Genomic DNA, 20,683 nt, shown 5'->3' with positions numbered 1-20,683 from the left:
TGCAGTGGTCTCCTTAATATTTGGTCCATGTTCTTTTTTGAATGAAAACAAATTCACAAATTTAAGAAAAACAAAACAAACAAACAAAAAAATGTCCCCAATGTTGATTTCTTTTTAAAGTTTTTTTTAGGCTTTTACCTTTATTGTGATAGGACGGTATAAGTCTAAAAGGGGGAGAGAGAGAGAGGGGACAACATGTAGCAAAGGGCCAGAATCAAACCTGCAACCACTGCAGCGAGGACTTAGGTTCTGCACAGAGCTACTATACTATACTATAGTAGAGTTAACAGTTTAGGGGTTGCCCTAAACTGTTAACTCTGCTATAAAAATCACCCAAAAAAACCCCAAAACCCTACAGATAAAAAATTGCCAACATTGTTTTCCAAGCCTGTTTTCATAAAAAAAAGAAATTAATTACCAAAGTGTGTTAAAATAATTGAATGTATTACACACAACACATTTCCATGATTTTTCCAAAGCTTTCAATGATTTTTTACTAGTTTTATGACCTTTCCAAGCCTGGAAAATGTGATTGTGAAATTCCACGACCTTTAGAGGTTTTCCATTATGGTTCTGCACAAAGCTGTTGGAAACGCAGGCTGGTTCACTAGGTAGCATCAAGGTTTCAAGAGTCCTGAATGGAACCGGTCCAAGAGCCAGAGCTAATATGGAGGAAAAAGGTTTTGTGAGTCTGTGAGTTTAGAAAATGTGTCCTTCACCGTCTGACAGAACAAGTGACTAAATATCGACATCCCGATGATTTTAATGCACGAATCCTCCGGCACGTAGAGAACATCTTTGTACAGGAAACTCAAATCATCGCAGATTTCAATCAGTTTGTTTTTCTTCTCCTCCGTGTCAAAGTCAATCTGATGAACTCTTAACATCAACTGCCAATGCTTCACCAAAAATTTGAAGTCACTTAGCGCCTCCTGGATCCTCGACTCTGTCTTGGAAGGTTTTCTCTCAGTCAACAAAATCCGCGTGAGTTCGGTACCTTCACACTCGACACACACATCAAGACCTTTCAAGCATCTGTCAAACTCCGTTTGGTCACATTTTTTAATGTATCTGAATACATAGGAGTCGACCCAGACGCTCCCCTCCTCCTGATCCAGAGACAGCTCGTCTCCGTCCACAGTATCGCTCTGTGAGACGCCTTTACGTCTGGTCTGGAGGATCTTAGCTGCTGCTTTGCTCTGATCTGATTCCTTCAGATAGTCAGAGCTGTTGTAGAAGGAGTCTGTATGATTCTCTCCTCTGATCTCAGGTACTGAAATCCTGTCTGGTCTGCTGCGTTTTTCTGAAATGTCGTCTACTCTTGGCCGCTCTGCTGATATTTCCTGTGCAGGGAGAAGGTTTCTGCCTGATAAGGAAGATCTAACCCTGTCACTGAGCGCTTGTGTGCGGCTGGCCTTCGCTGGCTCGGTCCTATTTTCTCTCTGCTCCTCCTCTCCGTCACTGTGTGTGTCACAAAGACTCCCCACAGCCACTCTCTCAGGGGAAACTTTTCGCCTCGGGGAAGCGTTTTGAGTTTTTGCATTTGAGCGCCGGCTTTGGACCGCCTCACCTGGGGTCTGCTGCGGCGTCGATAAGCAGTCTGAGCTCGGCAGTCCCGGCTTAGCTTTGCGGCTTACAGAGGCCACGGACTCATGATGAGATATTACCCTCGGATTAAGAGGAGTTTCTCTTAGTTTGACGGCAGCAGTTTGGGCTGAGACTTGGGATTTAAGCCGGCTGGCCCTGAGGGTGAGGTCCTGTCTCAGGGCCTGGACGGCAGCAAAAGGCCCTTCAATGGTGGCTTTCATCTGCTGGGGGAGACACTTGAAACGCAGCGACCTGTGAGCGGACCGCAGACTCTGAATCAGCGAGGCTTGATCTCTGCCGAACAGGGAGAGATCCACCGTAGCGCTGGGGACGTATAAAAACACCTGCAGCACAACAACACATTTTAAGTACCAGTTTGATAAGAAACAAATTAATAAATAAATCAGAGTTTATGAATTAACTAAACAGAGGCCTTCTTAAATACTAATGTAATGTGTATTTGCAGGGAAAATGAAATATAACTAGCAAAGTGATAAATGGATGGGGATGAAATTTCTAAAATTACATCAAGGTTTCTTGGACTCTTAATTGACGAGAAACTCACTTGAAAAAATCACACTGGTTTTGTTTGAAGCAAGGCTACAAAATCTCAAGGAACTATAATAAAAAAAACGTGCATTATTACATCCATCTGCTAAAGAGGAGGATTATGAGGCCTGATCATGCACGTGATGCAAAAACAGACTGTTAATTTATTTAACTAGTGCAGGGGCTTTGTTTGCACTTTAATCTGTGAATTCAGGTTGTACACACTGTGCATTTTAAACAGCTGTATATTTATTATAATTTATTTATTTTAACACACACACCACATGGTTTTCATTCTGCACTTTAATACCATTTCAATGGCTCTTTTATTCTTGGTGCTTTTATATATATTCTTTTATGTCAAATTTTGATTGACATCACTCCTTGTGCTGCATTTGGACACCTTTCATGAGTATTTAAACCTTTGAATCCCTGAGCAAGTTGCTTTAAATTCTTTCAAAAATATGGGGGAAAAGGCAATGAGCAACTCTGCAAGAAATGTCCCCAAAATTGCAAGTAATTAGTCGATTCAGAAAATGATCCCTGTTCACCCTCTCCCCATTATATTTCTAATTATTGTAATTCTATGTTTAAAATAATTTTTCAGGGTTCAAGCTTTTTCAGAGAATTCTTCTTATATTTTCATTTATTTTTTAACTTTCCTGTTTGTTTGTGTTTGTTCATTATTATTATTATTATTATTATTATTATTATTATTATTATTATTTTATATATAGTTAGGTCATTTTTTGTACTTTTATTTACTTATTTCTTGAACATTTCTGGGTCATTTTTTCTTAAGTTACTCATTGCTTTCTTTCCATGTTTTTGAAAGAAAGGGTTTCAGTGGGTTGAAGTATTGTTTATAAAAACAGACTTTCCAGAAAACTTAAATGAATGTTTTATCTACAATTCTAGTACATAAACTTGAACTTTTGAACACATTCTTTGTTTTTGTCCCAATACAAAAAGAAACTTAAAAGTGGTTTAATATCACAAAGATTTGGTTCTGTATAGATTATGGCTGTGTTGTGTGGCTGCTGCGTTTCTGCTTAGTACTGATTTATTTGATGTTATGTTCATTTCTTTTCAGTATTGTTGATTGGGTGGAAGATATGTATTTATATTGATATTTCACTTCACAATATGTGATATATTTCCTTATTTTCCGGAGGCCCATTGTAGGTTTTTTACCTCACCTGCACATGAAAACAGTTTAATATATATCCCTTTTTCTTTTTTCTTTTATGTTCAAATGTGAAAATAAATAAACTAAAACTAAAAGTTACAGATGAGCCAAAATCACATGAATTTTACTTAAAACGTCAACTTACATCAGTCGTGAAGGGGAACACAGTGAGAAGGTAGTCCTCAGGAAACTCGCTGTCCATCATGATGTGTTGCTCCTTTCGCACCGCCCTCTCTGCATCTGCCAAGAGAGCCGCACTGTTTCTGCAAGGTCTCCACTCATGTGTTCATTATAATGATGCTTCATAAAGACACTCTTGTCACGGAGGCTGCACAAAGCCGATTTATTATCTACCCGTCTGATGCTACTGTGTGACTATAATATGGCAAAATAAACCATTCATCAGCCAGGCACACATCCAAGCAGCTCTTCATGTACATAAATGTTTAAATAAATTAGTAAATAATGTTTTGTACTGTATAATTGGTTCCCATGGGGTGGAGCTGTCGTTCCCACGGGAACCAATTAGAGCATAAAACAGGCGATACATTAAACAATGACTGAAGTTGGTTTAAGGCATTTATGTATTTTCATTGCCATTCACTGATGCGGCCTCAGGTGTGCTTCTCATATACTGCCATTACAGTCCAGCCACAGCTAATAAAAATCAAAAACAAACAAATAAATAAAATATAACCACACAGCTACCTGGAAATTGAAATCTAGTCAACTCCTCTGATCATCAAAAATATTCAGTCTAAAAAGTTTTTAAGTAAAAAGTTTGTTTTAATCAAATTTGCTAAGGTTATTTCCTGATCCACTTTACCAGAATATACTGTTTTTGCTCTTTGTTGGGACACTAGCAAAAATATTTAGCATTACTTAAGGATTGTACTTTATTTATTTAAAGCAGAGAAGAGCTGGGATGCCATTTTCTCTTTTTATAACTATATATCGTGACCCCACAGCTACAACTATTTTTCCTTGAGTCTGACCTGAGTGACTGGAGCAAAAAAAGCATGCAAGCAAATAACCCCATTTCACAGTTTCTTATTTTTTTACAGTTTCTGGCCATGATAAATGCTGTGGTTTTGAATTTTTTTTTTTAAAGAAAAAGGCTTTTCAAACCCAGTTATGGGTTCGGGGGTTCTGGGGCAACTTAGAATAAATACAAAACATGAACATTTAAAGCTGAATGTCCCTCCTCTAAGACAATTCCTCCCCTATTTTTCACCATCTCCTCACCTCCTATAAATAATGAACAGTCCGTAAAAAGGAAGAAATGTCAATATATATTAATATACAGTGTTGGGAAGGTTATTTTTTAAATGTTATATGTAACAGATGATGAGTTACCCTGTTAAATGTGTAATAATTGGCAATAATGCTGAAAAGACTCGTTGCGCTCAAATTTGTCTTAATGACTTTGCTAATCCACATTGTCCAAAAATATGGAAAAAAAAGATGTAAAAAAACAAAATGAACATTTTATTTAACATATGAACTTTTTACTGAAAAGACTGTTTTAGTCTGTAACCTCTTTGTAATCACCAACATTTTGATTAGTAATTGCAATTTAACTTTTTTTCTCAGTAACTGATTACAATTACATTTCTTTTGAATTTTATTGACAAATTACTCCTCAACACGGTCAATATAACTCATAATACATAGTTTTGTTCAAAATGTACAAAATTGGCGAAATAAAAATATATTTTATTTTATGATACAGGTGGCTGGAAGAGTACAAACAGGTGCAGGTGTACCAGGCTCCGTTAGAAAATCATCGACTTCTGTGTGTAGTGGAGTGTTAATGGTTTAAAGGCTAGGTCACTCATTTTCACACCAGAAATACATTAAAACCAGCTGCATGTGTTGTCAACTTACTTTTTGTGTATCTCAATATGCCCGGATATTTATTGATGCTTAGCTTTATGACTAAAATGCGATGACACATAAGAGGCACTAACAGGAGCTACTGAACAAGGAAGTCAAACTAAAAACTGTCATTTTGAAAACTGAGCTCGGCGTGTCAGTTATAAACACCAGTTAAGCTGTTTATTAACGTATGTCACACACACACACACACACACACACACACACGCAAACAAACAAACAAACACAGTATATTATAATTACCTAGTAGCCTGTTTAGCTACAACTTGTTAGTTTACCTTTAGCTTCGTCAAAAGTGACAAAAGCGACTCCGTCCATGTTGGTGGGATATTTCACCACCTCGACGTCTCCTCCGTGACTCCTCCTGCGACTCTGGAAATGAATTGTCAGCTTGTCAATCATCCTGCTGAGGGGTAACACGTCGGGGACACCGGACACAACCACCGTCCTGCTCCTCTCCTTTCGGGAGTCGGTCTCCATCTCGGCTGCAGACATGAAGCTTAGCTAACATACCAGCTAACTGCTAAGGCGCGTTTTTTTTTTAAGCACGCGACACCAGAGACCGTTTTTTGGCTGGGCTAAAGCGCGCGCCGTTGCTATAAACACAGATTTACATGTAAATGTGTAGTTTCACTTTCACTCTGCTTCAAGCTGTCTGACAGTTAAAAGCTGTAGTAGCAGCATTTGTCCACCAGGTGTCTCTGTTTCCCTACATTTCACCCACAGAGGAGACAGTTGGTTCAAAATGGCTAATTTATGCAGCTGGAAATTAGGCTGCTAAGCAGAGCAAATATCTCTGCAATGCCCAAAAGGCAGATTCAAACCTAAGGCAACATTTTCCACAGAGTTGCCTCATCATCTTGCTCCGAGGAAACATTTTAATACACCCCTCAGTTCTACATTATTGCTCGCCTTTCAGCACTGGAAAAAGTTATGTCAACACATGTGGTGCAAACATTTATTAGAGTCAAACCAAAAGACAAAAAAGAAAAAGAAAAGAAAAGCCACACCAGACACAGAACACCTCTCATGATTCACACAAACAAAGAACCGAAGTGACAAACTCGATTGCATTTTTCTTGTGCATATAAACATTTTAATTAAATATAAAAGAAAGTGGCCTGGCCGAGTGCAACAAACAGGTACGAGGGGGGTCGATAAAAAGAAAATCCAGGCCCTGTCCGACTCCAACCTCCATCTCGTTCATCACTTCAGTGCAAATCCAACATTCACCATGTATAAAAGTGACTTTAAATAATTCAGGTAGTATATCTATTATTCAGTGTTTATTATTGTATGGGCTCACATGGTACAAGTGTTACTGCGTGTTATTGTTGGGAGCATGTAAACGACAGAGGAAACCCAGTCCTGTGTGTCAGGATATAAATGCTGCTCGGCTTCATGAGTCTGTGGACACATGGTGGAATTATTGATGGATGTTAAATAAAACTGCTTTGATGTGAACGCTCTTAAATGCAATACGGAGCCCCGATTTCACAAATTTTTAAAGTGGGCACAAAAACATTTTTGAACCAGAAACAAGTTCAGCTCGTGTCGTCACACTCATACACCTGCGATCAAAAGAGCCACAGTGGAGTCACAAACAGCTGACAACTGAATCCCAAACATCTCAAAAACACTTTTAAACAGCAAACTAGAATTTTTAGAATAGAGAGGGGCCAGCTCAGCGGCCACGGACGCATTTCAAAAAAAAAAAAAAAAACCCGTCGGCCAGAGAAAAAAAAAAAAGATAAAATGAACTAAAACGAAATAAAAGTGAACATTCATTCTTCAAACATTTGATTTTTGATTTGGACAGAGTCTGAACCGAGACAGTCCAGACTGAGGCAGCAGAGGCAGGTGGTTGGATGTGCGTTCATGTGGCGCTCCTTAGATGCACCAAGATCTTAGCAGCTATGAGCCGGCCTTGTCCGAGTCACACGGCTCCCCTTTGTGTCTAGTTCTGAGTTTTAAGGTGGCCGGGGGCCTGCTGTGGTGGTGGTGGTGGAGCGCGGTGCTCGGGGCAGCGTATCTAGAGGGTAGCATGGCAAAGATGGAGTATGATGAGGCCAGGTGTCCGCTGGGAGCGTCTCTGGTCGTGTTGTTGCACAGCCGGGGCTGATGGTCCGACAGCCGCTGGATCAATTCGCCCCCTTTGCAGAGCTCTGCCAGGAGGTGGTGGGAGTCTGTACAGCTGATCCCCTCTGGAGGATCTGTCACTTCCAGTATCTGACTGCTCACTGCAGACACACACAGACAGCACCGTGAGCAGCCGAGCCAGTAAATAAAACAACTGTCATGGGTGAAGAGAAAATTCAGACCTGCACCATCGGGAGGCTTCAAATAAAGTGCTGCTGTCAGCTTTAAAGCTCTCAGTGGAAGGTCAGTCGAGCTATAACTTATAGAAAATATCACAACATTTTGTGTTTTTACTCGTTTTTGATAGATTGCATATTTTAAAAAATGTCTAAAAAGCACGACATTTTAGAGGCAATGATGTAATGTTGAACTTTCCACTGACACTTAATGCACAACACAGTGGGCCGCCGCCGAGCCCCCTCCTTGTTGATTGTACCAGTGCGATTGTTGACAAGAGCACCTGAATAATGCAAAAAAATACCTCGGCGAGTGCAAAAAATACGACGCTATATTTGAAATAATCAGCACATTTCTCTCGGCACAATACCGCCGGGGCTGCAGGTTCCACTGCCAGGTGTGAATTCTGCCCTGTCTGTAATTTATTCTGCTTACATTCACAAACAGACGCTTTTCTCCACAGCTGCCGAGCGCGGCAAGCATATTTTGACACAACAAAAACCTGATGTTATTTCAGTTAATCTGCTAAATAGACTACACAGCAGCTGAGCTGATCAAACGTGATGAATCTGAACACGACTTTCATTTATGATTGACATCTGAAGCCTGATGTTTCACTCTGGTGTTTTGAGAAACTGAACTCCTACACACAGCTTCATAGAAATCATTTCACAATATACCAGGTTTATGTATTTAGCCTCTTTCTGTAGAGGGAAGGTCACAATTTGGTCAGAACCTGATAAACTAAAAAAGAGCACTGTAAACTCAGGGTTCACTAAACTCAAGCCTCCCTCTGGACTTCCTATTACCTGCTTCACCTACACTGAGATCTGAAGACAGAGATTTTCTGCTGGCCTTCCTCCCATGACCGCTACGCCAAACCCCCAGTGGACCCTGAGGACACAGAGGACAGCAGTCAGGTTATTAGTGGAGGAGTGAGGGGATGTGTGCTGACCTGATATGTAATAGCTTTATTTGATAAAGACAAATAACCACAGTTTTAACTTTTATTACTGATAGAAGACTTGAAAGAAACACAATTTCAAAGTGTTCAAGCATTATAAGTGTGTGTGTGTGTGTGTGTGTGTGTGTGTGTGTGTGTGTGTGTGTGTGTGTATGTGTGTCTGACCTGGTGTTTGGCCACCATGTGGGCAGTGTGGATCAGCGGAGGTCTGATGGAGGGTTTGTACTGCAGAGGTTGGCCCAGTAGAGAGTAGTGTGCTTCACCTACACGATACAATATAGACAAAACACAGAAAGTTATCAAAGACCGTGGATTTTTAGATCTGCACCTTTTAAAAAACGTAACATCCAACGTTACCAGGAGTTTGTATGCAGTTATATTTGCACCTAAATCCTCAGCAAACTTAGCATGCAACCTTGCCTTCTTTAGGTAGCTAGCTGATTTTTGCCAGATATTAACTGCCTGCTAAGCCATTTGGCTAATTTAGTGATTCCAGTAGCACAGCCAACACATTAATAACATTATTTGAGCAAACAAAATCCATTCTGTGTAATTTCTGGACCTTTATGAAGTCCAATTTGTAAATTAGTCTTTAGTGTATAAGCTTGCAACCTAGCCCCCTTTTAGGTAGCCAATTGACTTTTGCCAGATTTGCAGTAGTTAGCTCAGGTTTTCGGTGGTCTGAGTTAGTGTAATCTTCGTTTTAAGGGTTGGTATACTGTGTTTAATTGTAATAAGTAAGCCAGCTAACTAGATATATTAAACTTCACACTTACATTTTTTTAACGGGTGCTTTTACTACTGAGTTGAAAAATGTAGGGAACATTTTCTTATAAGTAACAAAAATGATCAAGTTAGCCAACTAAAAAACTGGAAAAAAAAGAGCGGAAGAGTAAATTAAGCGATGCACAAAACAGATTTTTGTTTGTGCAACTGAAATCACTGTTTGGATGATAACTTTGCAACAAAATATGATTAAAATGCTTACTAACACTCAGGATCGAGGCAGAAATATATATGTATTATATATATATAATACACCTCCACAGAGTTTGATTCGCCTGCTCTGAGCATGTCTTAAATGCTGGTCTGTGAGAGCGTAAACAGTGGTGCTCCGGGTGTCTCTGACCTTGTCCACTGTGGCAGAAGGCTGTAGGGAGCGGCGGGTGGTGGGCCATGACAGGGATGGACGAGATGCCTGATGGGAGGCCCTTGACGCTGGGCGGCTGGCCTGGCGAGGGAGTGAGTGCCGGAGACAAGGGCAAGCTGCTCTACACACAACACACCGGCGGTGCAACGAAAGGGAAACGGGGAAGAACACAAAACACTTTCATTCAAAAAAAGCAACCATCGCCATTTCTCTCTTTTGCAAAGTCATTCTGCTGTTCAAGTTGTTGCTTTAATGTACCGTTCCATCCACATTAGTCCCCCTAATGTACCATTACCCCCTAATGCTAAGGACTATTTTCTCCTCATTTTCAGGTTACGCCAGCGTTGACTTCATTTGCAGAGCCTATTTACTTCGACATTTAACCTGCCTGGAGCGCCGGGGAGGCCCAATTCTCACGTCACTGCAGACTCAGACAACCAAACTAAATTGCCTTTCAAATTGCTTTCTTGTGACCGTCTTAACTTCCTGACACATACTGTATTGTCCTATGTGGCAAACATTACCTGCACAAATTTATAATCTAATTTGACATTATTTGGATATTGTTGTTGTCAAGTCAAACCTCTGGGCGACAAAGCTAATTAAATCTTCTCACAACCACAAGACAACCTCAATAAGGTTATTAAAAGGTTATGAACACAATGTGAGGACTTTGCAGCGCATAAATGCTGTTTTTTATTTTAACCATTGTTTTAAAAGTGGTGCTGTTTTGAGTGATGGTGTCGATGCACATGGGCAGCGTTTGTACCTGGGTGTTGTCTGGAGGCGGGGGGAGCTCAGCAGGCCTGCGGCTGCGCTGGTGCTCGGGGCCCGGGTGTTTGTGGCTGGGCTGTTTCCGCTGGCAGGGGGAGGGGGCCCGGGGCTGCTGGCAGGAGGGTGCTGTCATTTGCAGCATCACCATGCCGCTGCCGGGAGCAGGGGGTAACAGCCCTGCACAAACAAGAACAAAAAAGGAAAAACACAAGCTATAATTGAAAAACAGTGTTGACAGGAGGCACATCAGGTCAGGCAGACAACACTTAATACTTCTTATTTCTATTTAATTTGTTCTAGAAACTCATAATTTATGCACCAAACTCTAAATGTGTTTTTGCCCAAAAGCTCCCTTTCAGCACTTTTGTTCAGCTACACACCTCATCAGTGAAAACGTCGCTTTCACACCGTTAGCCGCTGAGCAATTAGGTTCTAAGTGCCTTGATTATAAGGGCACATCCGTAGTGGCAATAATAGTCCGTTTGCTTTTGCTGCTAAATCCTCTGCAATGATCCGGGAGATCCAATTATCTTATTAGTTTGTGACGCATGAAAACAAAAAACCCTAAACAATCAGAGGTTGAGAAGCAACCTTCTGCTCCATGAACTCAAAAAGTATATCATTTTTCCGTCTAATTAATTTCTGTTTACATAAAGCTCAGTGAAAAATCAGAATATAAGCTTTGCACAGCCGACGCCACTGTTGATTTATGAATTATTACCTCACAACAGTAGCAAGGACAATGGATATTTGGACTTAATCTGCAGATTATTTCTGGCCCCGGCCTAGCCAATTAAAAATGTTTACTGGTGACGCTGTAGGTGAGGCCGTAGCGAGACCTTCATCTGACCTCATTACTGACGGGCTGGAAATGATGGCTCCCTCCATCGCTCGCCCATAATAATCAGGCATGAATAATAAAGGTCATTAGTAAGGAGACTGCCCCACCTGGGCCTCTGGACGGTGATTCTGTGAGTCCTCGAAAGGCCAATACATGAAAAGATGGGTTATTATGGCCATTTTTATTCTTTCAGACTGACTAGTAATTTTTTATCCTATTTTTATATTATTTCACTTTGGTAGTTTCATCTATCCGTCTCCCAATTTACCAATAAATATGTATTACAACCAGACCGATATATTGCCAAAGCGGATATATCTGCTGATATTAGCTTTTTATTTTATACATGGAGCTGGGCAATCTATCGATATTTTATTGATATCGTAATATGAGACTACATATCTTCTAAGATTTTGGATATTGTAATATCCTAAGTGTCTTTTCCTGGTTTTAACGTCAGTAGAAGATGCACACAGTACACACAGCATAAATTAAGCAGAGAATTATCATTTAGGAGTTGGACAGTTGGGACACAAGGACTATTTTTACTGTAATATCAGATTGGCCAATGCCAAACCACGTGATAATATATCCCTATACAACCGCTGCAGCATAATTGACATTAAAGCTGCCAAAAACTTCATCCAAAGAGTCACAATGACATTAGTGTTTTCTCATTTCAATGTTTTTTTTACCGTATTAAACAACATTTTGAGTTGTCGTCAACATAACATCTACAGTGGACGACCTACCGGCTGTTTAATCTCCATGCAGCTCTGTAGGAAGAGGAGGATGTGCAAATCACTTTCACTTATCCACACCCCAGGGAGCCGTCATCACCACGCCTCACTCTTTCTCATTTTGAAAATCCGGAGTGTAAATCTAATCACGCTTCTGACGCTCACACAGTGGCAAAGTAAACCCGGGGAAGATTATTTCATTATGAAGGCCGAGTCATAGCTATGGAGGGATGCATTCTGCGGTTATTGACACTGAGAGATGGGAAAAAATAAAGACTGTCGGAGCGCTGGCAGTGATGGGGAATCTCCTGGGCAGCTAATGTCAGAGACTGAATATTCTCGCTGTGCTGTGTGATCCTGCTGCACATCACTGTGTGTTTTGGAGCTCGTGCTTGGGAGTGGCTGGGCTTCAGAGGGGAGCATACCTGCATACTGTTGTCCTGGATGCTGCTGGGAGACGCAGGGGGAGGAGGTCTGAGGAAACTGGAGCTGCTCCATCATTTGGGCAGGCAGGAAACTCACTGTGGAACTGTGAATAAACACAGAGGAAACCAAGTGTTTCAGAGCTTCTGCAGAGTTCAAGTTAAATTAAGACTTAATTTTTACAGCATAGAGAGCGCAACTTAAATGTTGTTGCATTGTCATATTGGCCATAATAACAAAACATGCGGTGTTTCCCATGGAATTAATTTATATGTCTCCTGAGCTCACAATGAGGTGGAAAACTAGGTTTTTGTGGGACCGTGAACACAAGGCAGATGGGAGTTCTTTTTTTTCTTTAGCAGCAGTCAGCAGTTTTTGTGATGCGGAGTGAATGATTGATATTTTGATCTGCTCAGAGCTGATCAGACCAGCTCGATGGAGAAGCTGCTGCTAGTGAAGGCAAACTTTCAGACCCAGCCACGTGAACAGTTCAGTTTCACTTTCACTGCATCTGATGTTCTGCTGCTCCAGAGTACGCTCTGCACTCTGAGAGTGTAATGAATAATTGAACAGTATATATATTCTAACAATGCTCCTAATAAACGGTCCATCTCCAAAAAAAAGAAAATCCATTTGTGGTGACAGATGTTTTAATCGTGGCAGGTTGATTAAACAAATAAGTGAATGTGTGGGGAACCCTGAGTTGATCAGGCAGGGATGAGGAGGCTAAGAATTAATTACAATATGCTTGAGTTTATTGACATTATTGACTATTTGTTTAAAAGTCATTCTTTAAAAAGTAAAAGAAAAACATTTGATGTTTCAGCTTCTGAAATGTGAGAATTTGTTGCTTATTACTGTCTCCCTGTGTATTAATTTGAATACATTTCAGTATTATACTGATGCTCAAACAAAGCACGTCCTCAGCTCTGTTTAAAAAAAAATGATGGGCAGTTTATACTGTTTTTGGATGTGGCATTGACCAAACAATCTAAAAAATAATAATCTGCAAATGCAAATTCAAATAAAAACTTTTCCCATATCTGCAGATACTCTGTATGGGGTTTAAATGTTGCTAAATTTGTCAGCAGAAGTGTTCCTGGCGCTGCAGAGCCTTAGCACCTGAAGAAAAAGATGCGATGCTCACACCTAAGTTGGCCTTAAAAGTGTTTAGAAAATCACTTCTAAACCTGCACGGACGTAAATCTCCAGGAGCGCCGAGATCTTAGCGCTTCAGCTGGGGTGTTAAATTTGAAATTTAACTTTAAGTCCATCTGCAAAGCAGGCGCTCTGCTCGGTAAGCAACCTGCCTGCAGGGACTCATGTACAGCTGGTGAAAAAGCAGGCTGCAGGTGGACAGTCGGGCCTCGTGGGAGAACACTGAGCCTCTCCAACGCTGCCGCATAAATCATTTCCACACTGACTGGCCTACTAAAGCAGCCTCATTTTACAGCTGGGACGATGAGAGAGTGACCTCTTCTTTCTCATGTGTGTATGTGTGTGTGTGCGTTGTTCTTCTGCAGGTGATGGCTGCCTACATGGCTGTTTCATGTCTGCTGTTTGTTATGTATACGAGCGTGCACAACGGTCCCAGTAGTGCTCCGCTCACCAGTATCCAGATTGATTGGGTCCATGGAGGTAGAAACTAATTACATGTTTTGCTTTCTGTGAACTAGTTCTATCAATCAGCTTATAATGAGAGAAGCACAGCGCTCACACTGCTCCACACCGGCAGAGTAATGGAGAAAAACGAGTGGAGCTCTTAGGGAGGGCGCGGAGTCCACATTCATCAGCTACAACGCGGACCTGGTTCACCAAAAGGATCGTGGTGATCACTTCATCCCCCCCCCTCCACAGTGAGCAAAGATGACCTTGGCTCAGAGATGCTTTGGGGATTCACTCATCAGGTCTATAAATAAGAGGCACCTTCAGGAGTGAGAAACGGCATCGAGCACCTGGAAATCGGTTTCTGGGACAAAGAACATCTAAAGGCGAGCCAATAATCTCGCCTGAATCTGATTAAAGCTCCTTCAGCTGTCAGAAACTGTCGTTATGAAAAGGATGAACATAAATCGCACTCCGTTTATCAGTGTAAACATTACTGAAAGGTTCTGTACGCAAAATTCAGTTTTAATACATCAGAAAACAACTATTTAAAGATATAATGGAGTAATGGCATCCTGAGCAGAGGAGAAAGTCACGCTCCCTCTGTGTGTGTGTTGTAATCGGAGCTTTTGTGGTTTTTTGTGGTGAATCCATGTTAGTGCATGTGTGTATCCCACTGGCTAGCTCATCACCGCCAGTTTATAGTCATAAAGGAGTAAAGAAAACAGAAAATAAAGATAGAAGTTTTTTTTTTCTTAAAAACTGAATCAAACTGATTATTACATTGTCAAATTATTGTATATTTATTTAATATTTGACAGTCTATGAATTGATTAATCAATGCAGCTCTGAAAATTACGTAAACATTCAGTTATCTGGTATTTTCTATTTAAAAATATTCTTAACTAGGCACCTTACAAGGTGAATAAGTTTAAAAAAACGTTTTACAAAAATTACAAAAAATATGTGCACCCTGCACTTCTTTTGTGCACTCACACAAAAAATTGATCTTGATCATTTGATGCAAAACCAGGCACACTGTGTATTTTTATACTATGCATGTTTACACTAGTACACAGGGCTCTCTTAAAAAGAGATTTAGATTCCGATGAGACTTCCTGTTTGAATAAAGGGATGAATAATTATGAAAACATCTTTTTTTCTTCAGTCAGCCATATGTTGTTGTTGTATTTATTTATTTATTCTGTTGCATTTGATGTTGGTTCAGCACATATATAACAACCTAATATGAGAAATAAATCGTGTTTTTGTGTGTGGAGTGTCGATGGTACCTCATGGTGGTGTGCTGGTTGGGGGGGAGCAGGCTGTAGCAGGGCTGCATGCCAGCGACAGCCACTGCCCCCTGTCCTGGCTGACAGGACACAAACACTGGCTGCTGGTACGTCTGCTGTGGCACAGAAACCTGCTGCAGGAGGAGGATTGGAAGAACAGTCGGTAAACATGGAAACCGAGCAAACACAGACAAAAACACAGAAAACTGGCTTTAATGGCTGATTCCAGCACATCACTGTTAGATCCTTTTCAAAGGTCTTTTTTACTCATGTAGTTATTCATTTTCACAGCTGGATAACAAGCAATAACATTTTAAAAGTGTCTTAAGATTTCCACTTGCTAGAAAAACCAGTAGAAGAGCGTCACAGTGAGTGCTTTTTCTATGACTGGTGTGAGTGAACACTTTAGTTTTACATTCCTCTGTTAGACATTTCAAAAATGAACACACTTTTGTATTCTCTTTAATCCTAAAGGACAAATAGCTCAAAAAGTCAACACTGTTTTTTCCATTAATATCAAGCGAATGCTTTTATTTTTGAGGCTCTCTGCTCTTTCTGGTACGAAGAGCGACCAGCAGCCTCCTTTGACAAACAATGGTCTCAAAACCGGCAAATTCCATTCATGACAAAATGAACCGAATGCTCTTTTCTATCTTTCCTCCGGTCATATTAATCTGACACTCATCACAGTACCTGATAAGACTGCATTGGAGGGTACTGGACCATCATGCCTTGCATCTGGTTGCCCATATTGCTTTGCTGGTTGCCAGTGAGAGCGAGGTTGGATGTTGGCTGCACGCCCACTATGGTCTGGTAGCTGGACGCTGGGTTTGGCATCATGGCTTGGTGCACTGAGGCGAAATGAGAAAAGGCACAACGCTGTGACCGAATGAAAGGAGACTCCTGATAGGAAACACGGTGAGAATAATCAAACGATTAATATTCATGATTCCTGTGCGGCACAGGCGAAGAAGGCACTAATAAAAGCTCCGTTATCCAGATTTTTTTTGGGGGGGGGTAGTTGATTTGATTGATTTTAGAGGGAAATGTGCTCATCCCCGGGAGGAGAACAAAAGAAGGAGCAGCAGATTGAAAGATTGTGGGAGTCGGGGCTCAGCTCGGGGAGTTGCGCTGTTGCAGCTAAGCAGGTTTGAGGCACTTGGAATAAATGAGAAGTCGATATATTTGATTTAGCCTGTGGTGGCCTGAACCTACAACCTGAGGGGCCTGCTCATGAACAACAAAAAATAAACGTCCACTTCATCGAGTGATTAAGTTCAAACAGAGAACGGGAACACATTTCTATCGTACTACTTAAAAAGCCATTTAGAGTGCCCCGAAGAAAGTGACAAAGTCACACGTCCATTTTCCAAACGGCCTAAAATGGCGGCGCTCGCTCCTAGCCGGAGGGGAAGGGGAGAATCACACACTTAAATGTCAAGGTGACAAAAAGAGACGTTTGAAAATACTGTCCCTCGTGACACACACACACACGTGGTAATCCAAGGGACAAAGCAGAGGACGTCCTTTTGTGAAGGTGTCTTTACAGTCTGCCGCCCTGGGAGAAAAGTACAACTAGACAATGAGAGTGCTCGGCGAGGAACAGAGAGGGGGGGGGGACTATTTTTATCCACCCTCGTCTCCCACCTTCACTTACAAACCAAGCATGAAATGACCGTAATATCAAACGCAGCCCATTTTATTCCATTCCAGCGGGCAGCAGATGAGGGACGGTGGTCGTTGACCCTATGGTTTTTGGAGGGTGACAGTTTAAGGATTAGAGACGTCCGGTGAGGAGGCTGAGACAAATTACAAAGGAAGTTTTTGGCTTGCGTCCACTGCGGCGAGGTGACTGGGTGTCCTGCAGGTGAGGAGTGAGGGGCGGAAAAAGAGACCGGTTCACTGTGAGATTCATAGAGGCCTCTCAGACAGCGTCCCGGCCCCGCATCCCGCCTCTCAGGCTCAACGTGCTTCCTCTACGGCAGGAGTGTCAAACTCATTCTCGTTCTACGGCCACATGCAGCTCAATTTGACGTCAAGTAAAACCATAAGATATTTTACAGTTTAACAAATTGGATATAGTAAAAATGCTTCGTTTTTCAGGATGGGTGCAGTTTGAGATGCTCAACTATTTCAGTCATTGTCAGGAATTACTTTTTAAAGCGCCTCAATTTTTAGATTTGAGTTTCATAAATGTTGGAATTTTACTTTGGAATATTTCTAAATGCTCAAATTTTGTGCAGAGTCAAAGGTGTCCTCAACTCAAATATCCCTTTGTCAGGAATTATCTTTCTAATTTTTACTTTTACTACAGAAAAAAATCAAAGAAAAAAGACAATTTTATTACAGTTTATTGGTATTTCCTTAATAATTTGTCGAGATAAAATCGGTCAGACTCTGATATTAATGACTTCTATGAAATGTCGCACTTTGCAAAGTCCTCCAGAGGGCCGGACTGGACCCTTTGGCAGGCTGATTCAGGCCCGGGGGTCATATGTTTGACACCCCTGCTCTACGGAATGACATCACACTTTTAAAAACCATTAAAATGAGCAGGCTCCTGTCTTGAAAGGCCCAAACAAAACAAAAAAAATCAACACAACAGATAACTGACTGCCTCATTAGATCCGTAACAGATACTGGAGGGTTTATATCCAGTGTCCGTGTTTTAGTACGACTGCTGCTTCTATTTTATGAACTGTTTTACAGTACCTTTTCAAATTCACTGAGGTATCCCAGGATTTTCTCATCACTGTTTTAGTCATTTCTTTTTAGACTGCGCCATGTTTTCGCAACTAATTATTTTCATTAATCACCTAATGTGCCGATTAATTTCCTGTTGAATCGTTTCGCCTACAAATGTCAGAAAACATCAATATCATTTTTCTCTGGGCCCAGGGTGGCATTTTCATCATGGCTGCTACAGCTTGAGGCAAGTAATATTCAAGACTTTTTAAAAAAAAAATATATATATACATTTAATAGTAATTTTACAATAACCAAAATTGAAAAAACAAAACAAAACATGAACTGACAGGGATTACTACTTCAATTAGGGAAAAATGCTAATTGTACCATAAAACTTTCTGAGCATCTCTGCTGGAAACAAAATAACACTTTTGTGATTTCACAATGCAATGTCAGAAAAAACAAATCAAAAATCCGACTTTCCATGTCTTTGTATTTTTTAGACTTTGAGAAGATTGATTTAAGACATTTCAATACAAATCGAGGCCCTATTTAATAATAAATTAATTGCCTTTTTCGACTTTTTACTGTTCAGTGGGGACTCATAGGGACTCATAATATTCCTTTTGACTCAACCAAAAGACATTAAGTGTATGATCACATTTGTCAAAGAAAAGCTGTAAATTCTCACATTGGAGAAGCTGAAATCAGGGACTGTGTGGCTTTTTTTTGTTGCCTGAATGATAATTTAACTTGACTAATCGATGAACTGCCTCACCATTTCAGCTCTGCATGAGGGTACCATCTCAATCTTGTTAAGGTTTTCATCACTCCTTAAAAGAAAAGCTGCCTTTCTTTCATGTAACTTCCCTTGGAAGTGAGGTTTGTTGCATTTTCTTCCTGGCACTGGCTAATAAACTGTAGCGTCACCAAACAGTAAAGAGTAAGGAAGACAAATCCGTCAATCCCTTCACATATAATACGAGCTGCTTTCCCAGAATGACCATGACTGAAGCCGCAGCCCTGTGGTGGCGGTGACTGTCTGATGCAAGGGAGTGGAAACATGCACAGGTTCCTCTGTGGACTCTGGCTGCGCCATCAGAGAATTCCCACTGATTACTTATTTATTATGTGTGCACTCCCTGCTACAATATCTTCACCTTTAGCCGGTCTTATATATCTTTTTTTTTAATTAATGCAAAAACAGAAGGGGAACGACGTGCTGAAGTCAATTTTTTTTTCTGTTTCCCTGAGAAATAATTGCTGTCCTTTGCCTTTGTAGGTCAGCTTCATTTGTCCGCTGTCTATTCCCCGGGTCCCCAGCAGGGAAGCCGCATTTGCAGCCTACAGATGACAGAATAGTGCCGCAGCCACTTACAGAGACCCGCGTGTGCGCCTGTGTGTGTGTGTGTGTGTCTGTCTGTGTGTGTGTGTGTGTATGTGTGTGTGAGAGAGAGTGTACAAGCCACAATTGTAGCAGCATTACATTCAGTTAGGCAAGAGTGTGAATGTGTGTGTGTGTGTGTGTGTGTGTATGTGTGTGTGAGAGAGACTGAGCAGGAGCTAACAATCTCAACTCCTGCGGTGAAAGAAAAAAACAAAAAAAACCCCAGAATAATCAAGTGGATGACTCCCGGGGAGACATCTGAACTCGTAAAAAAACAAACAAGCAGAGAGGAAAGAAAGGGGGGAAATATTTGTCCTTCACTGGAGCCATCGGACCGAGGCTGGCATAGCTCCCTTGTGAAGAAACACGCGAGAACAACAACAAATAAATGCTATCTAAGAGCTGAAAGGGAGAAGTTTAAATCTGTTGATGAAGCAGCGAGGCCGGGTTTTCCTCTTGACGACAAGAAGTCTCAACTTTCAAGGAAAAATCAGTTGCTTCTCATCAGAGACTTTCAGACCTCGTTCATTAAAGCACCCTTTGATTTGTCTTTAGATCCACAGTGGAAATATTTCAAAGCCGTGTCTGAATAAGTTTGCAGCTTTGGTTCATCGCAGAGAACTGGGGAAGGGAAGGTATTTGTCAGACAACCCAACTTTGACTCAGATTTAAAGAGGACCCATTATGCTTCTCCCTAAACTCTATCATATACATATATATATATATATATATATATATATATATATATATATATATATATATATATATATTTCTATTTTCCAAACAAGCTGACGTCAGTTTGTGACACATTTCTTTATTTGATCATCTGTTACTTCAGCTGTCTACATGCGGCACATTGCTACATGTAGCTACATGCTAACGTCAAGGAAACATGTAATCTTGATTGCTGATGTTAATTTCTCCCCAATTTCAGATTGGATTCCTACTCGAACATGACCGGTTGTGAAGACTTTGGTTAAGAAGCTTTAACTGGTGATTTAAGGGTATAAAGTGCTGCTATGCTTTGTAGTCATTTCCTGGTTGCAATAAAGAGGCAAAATCCCTCTTCTTCTGTGGACCACCATGTGACCTTCTGGAAAAATTATGTATTGCAGTTAATGATCGAGAAATATTTCTTTGATCTTGTTAAGACTGTGAAAATTGGTAATTAGAAAGACCACACAATTCGCATAAGTGATGTCATATCTTTCTCTCTCACTGAAGCTGCGACGCCTGGATGTTTCAAACTCACATCAGCAACAGGTCCTGCTTATTCTTTTGC

At 40.8% G+C, this 20,683-nt stretch overlaps 1 protein-coding gene and 1 pseudogene across 11 annotated transcripts in view; both read right to left on the bottom strand.

The window, feature by feature from the left end:
• Window positions 1–892: 892 nt before the first annotated feature.
• LOC121963693 (uncharacterized) lies at window positions 893–6,019 on the bottom strand (annotated as a pseudogene). The gene is made up of 3 exons (XR_015775814.1): window positions 5,500–6,019; window positions 3,471–3,565; window positions 893–1,931 (listed from the first exon to the last, which is right to left on the bottom strand). The product of XR_015775814.1 is annotated as an uncharacterized LOC121963693 (transcript).
• A 146-nt stretch (window positions 6,020–6,165) lies between these two features.
• Window positions 6,166–20,683, bottom strand: part of r3hdm1 (R3H domain containing 1) — a 58,081-nt gene continuing 43,563 nt past the window's right edge. For 6 of the 10 annotated variants that reach the window (XM_088074161.1, XM_088074160.1, XM_088074166.1 and 3 more), the window contains 8 exons: window positions 16,020–16,177; window positions 15,327–15,460; window positions 12,432–12,535; window positions 10,421–10,602; window positions 9,631–9,772; window positions 8,667–8,764; window positions 8,347–8,431; window positions 6,166–7,461 (listed from right to left, as the gene is read on the bottom strand). In XM_088074161.1, the coding sequence (XP_087930287.1) occupies window positions 7,136–7,461; window positions 8,347–8,431; window positions 8,667–8,764; window positions 9,631–9,772; window positions 10,421–10,602; window positions 12,432–12,535; window positions 15,327–15,460; window positions 16,020–16,177 (1,229 nt within the window). In that variant the 3' untranslated portion in view covers window positions 6,166–7,135. Of the gene's footprint in view, window positions 7,462–8,346; window positions 8,432–8,666; window positions 8,765–9,630; window positions 9,773–10,420; window positions 10,603–12,431; window positions 12,536–15,326; window positions 15,461–16,019; window positions 16,178–20,683 lie in introns of those variants that run through there. The other 4 variants (XM_088074162.1, XM_088074167.1, XM_088074169.1 and 1 more) reach the window with 3 other exon arrangements.

The sequence above is a fragment of the Plectropomus leopardus genome, chromosome 24 (assembly GCF_026936395.1).
Source record: "Plectropomus leopardus strain MGB_pleo_1.0 chromosome 24, ASM2693639v1, whole genome shotgun sequence".
NCBI classification, from domain to species: domain Eukaryota; kingdom Metazoa; phylum Chordata; class Actinopteri; order Perciformes; family Serranidae; genus Plectropomus; species Plectropomus leopardus.
The sequence above is the reverse complement of the archived record's forward strand: the minus strand, read 5'-3'. Positions and strand labels throughout refer to the sequence as shown.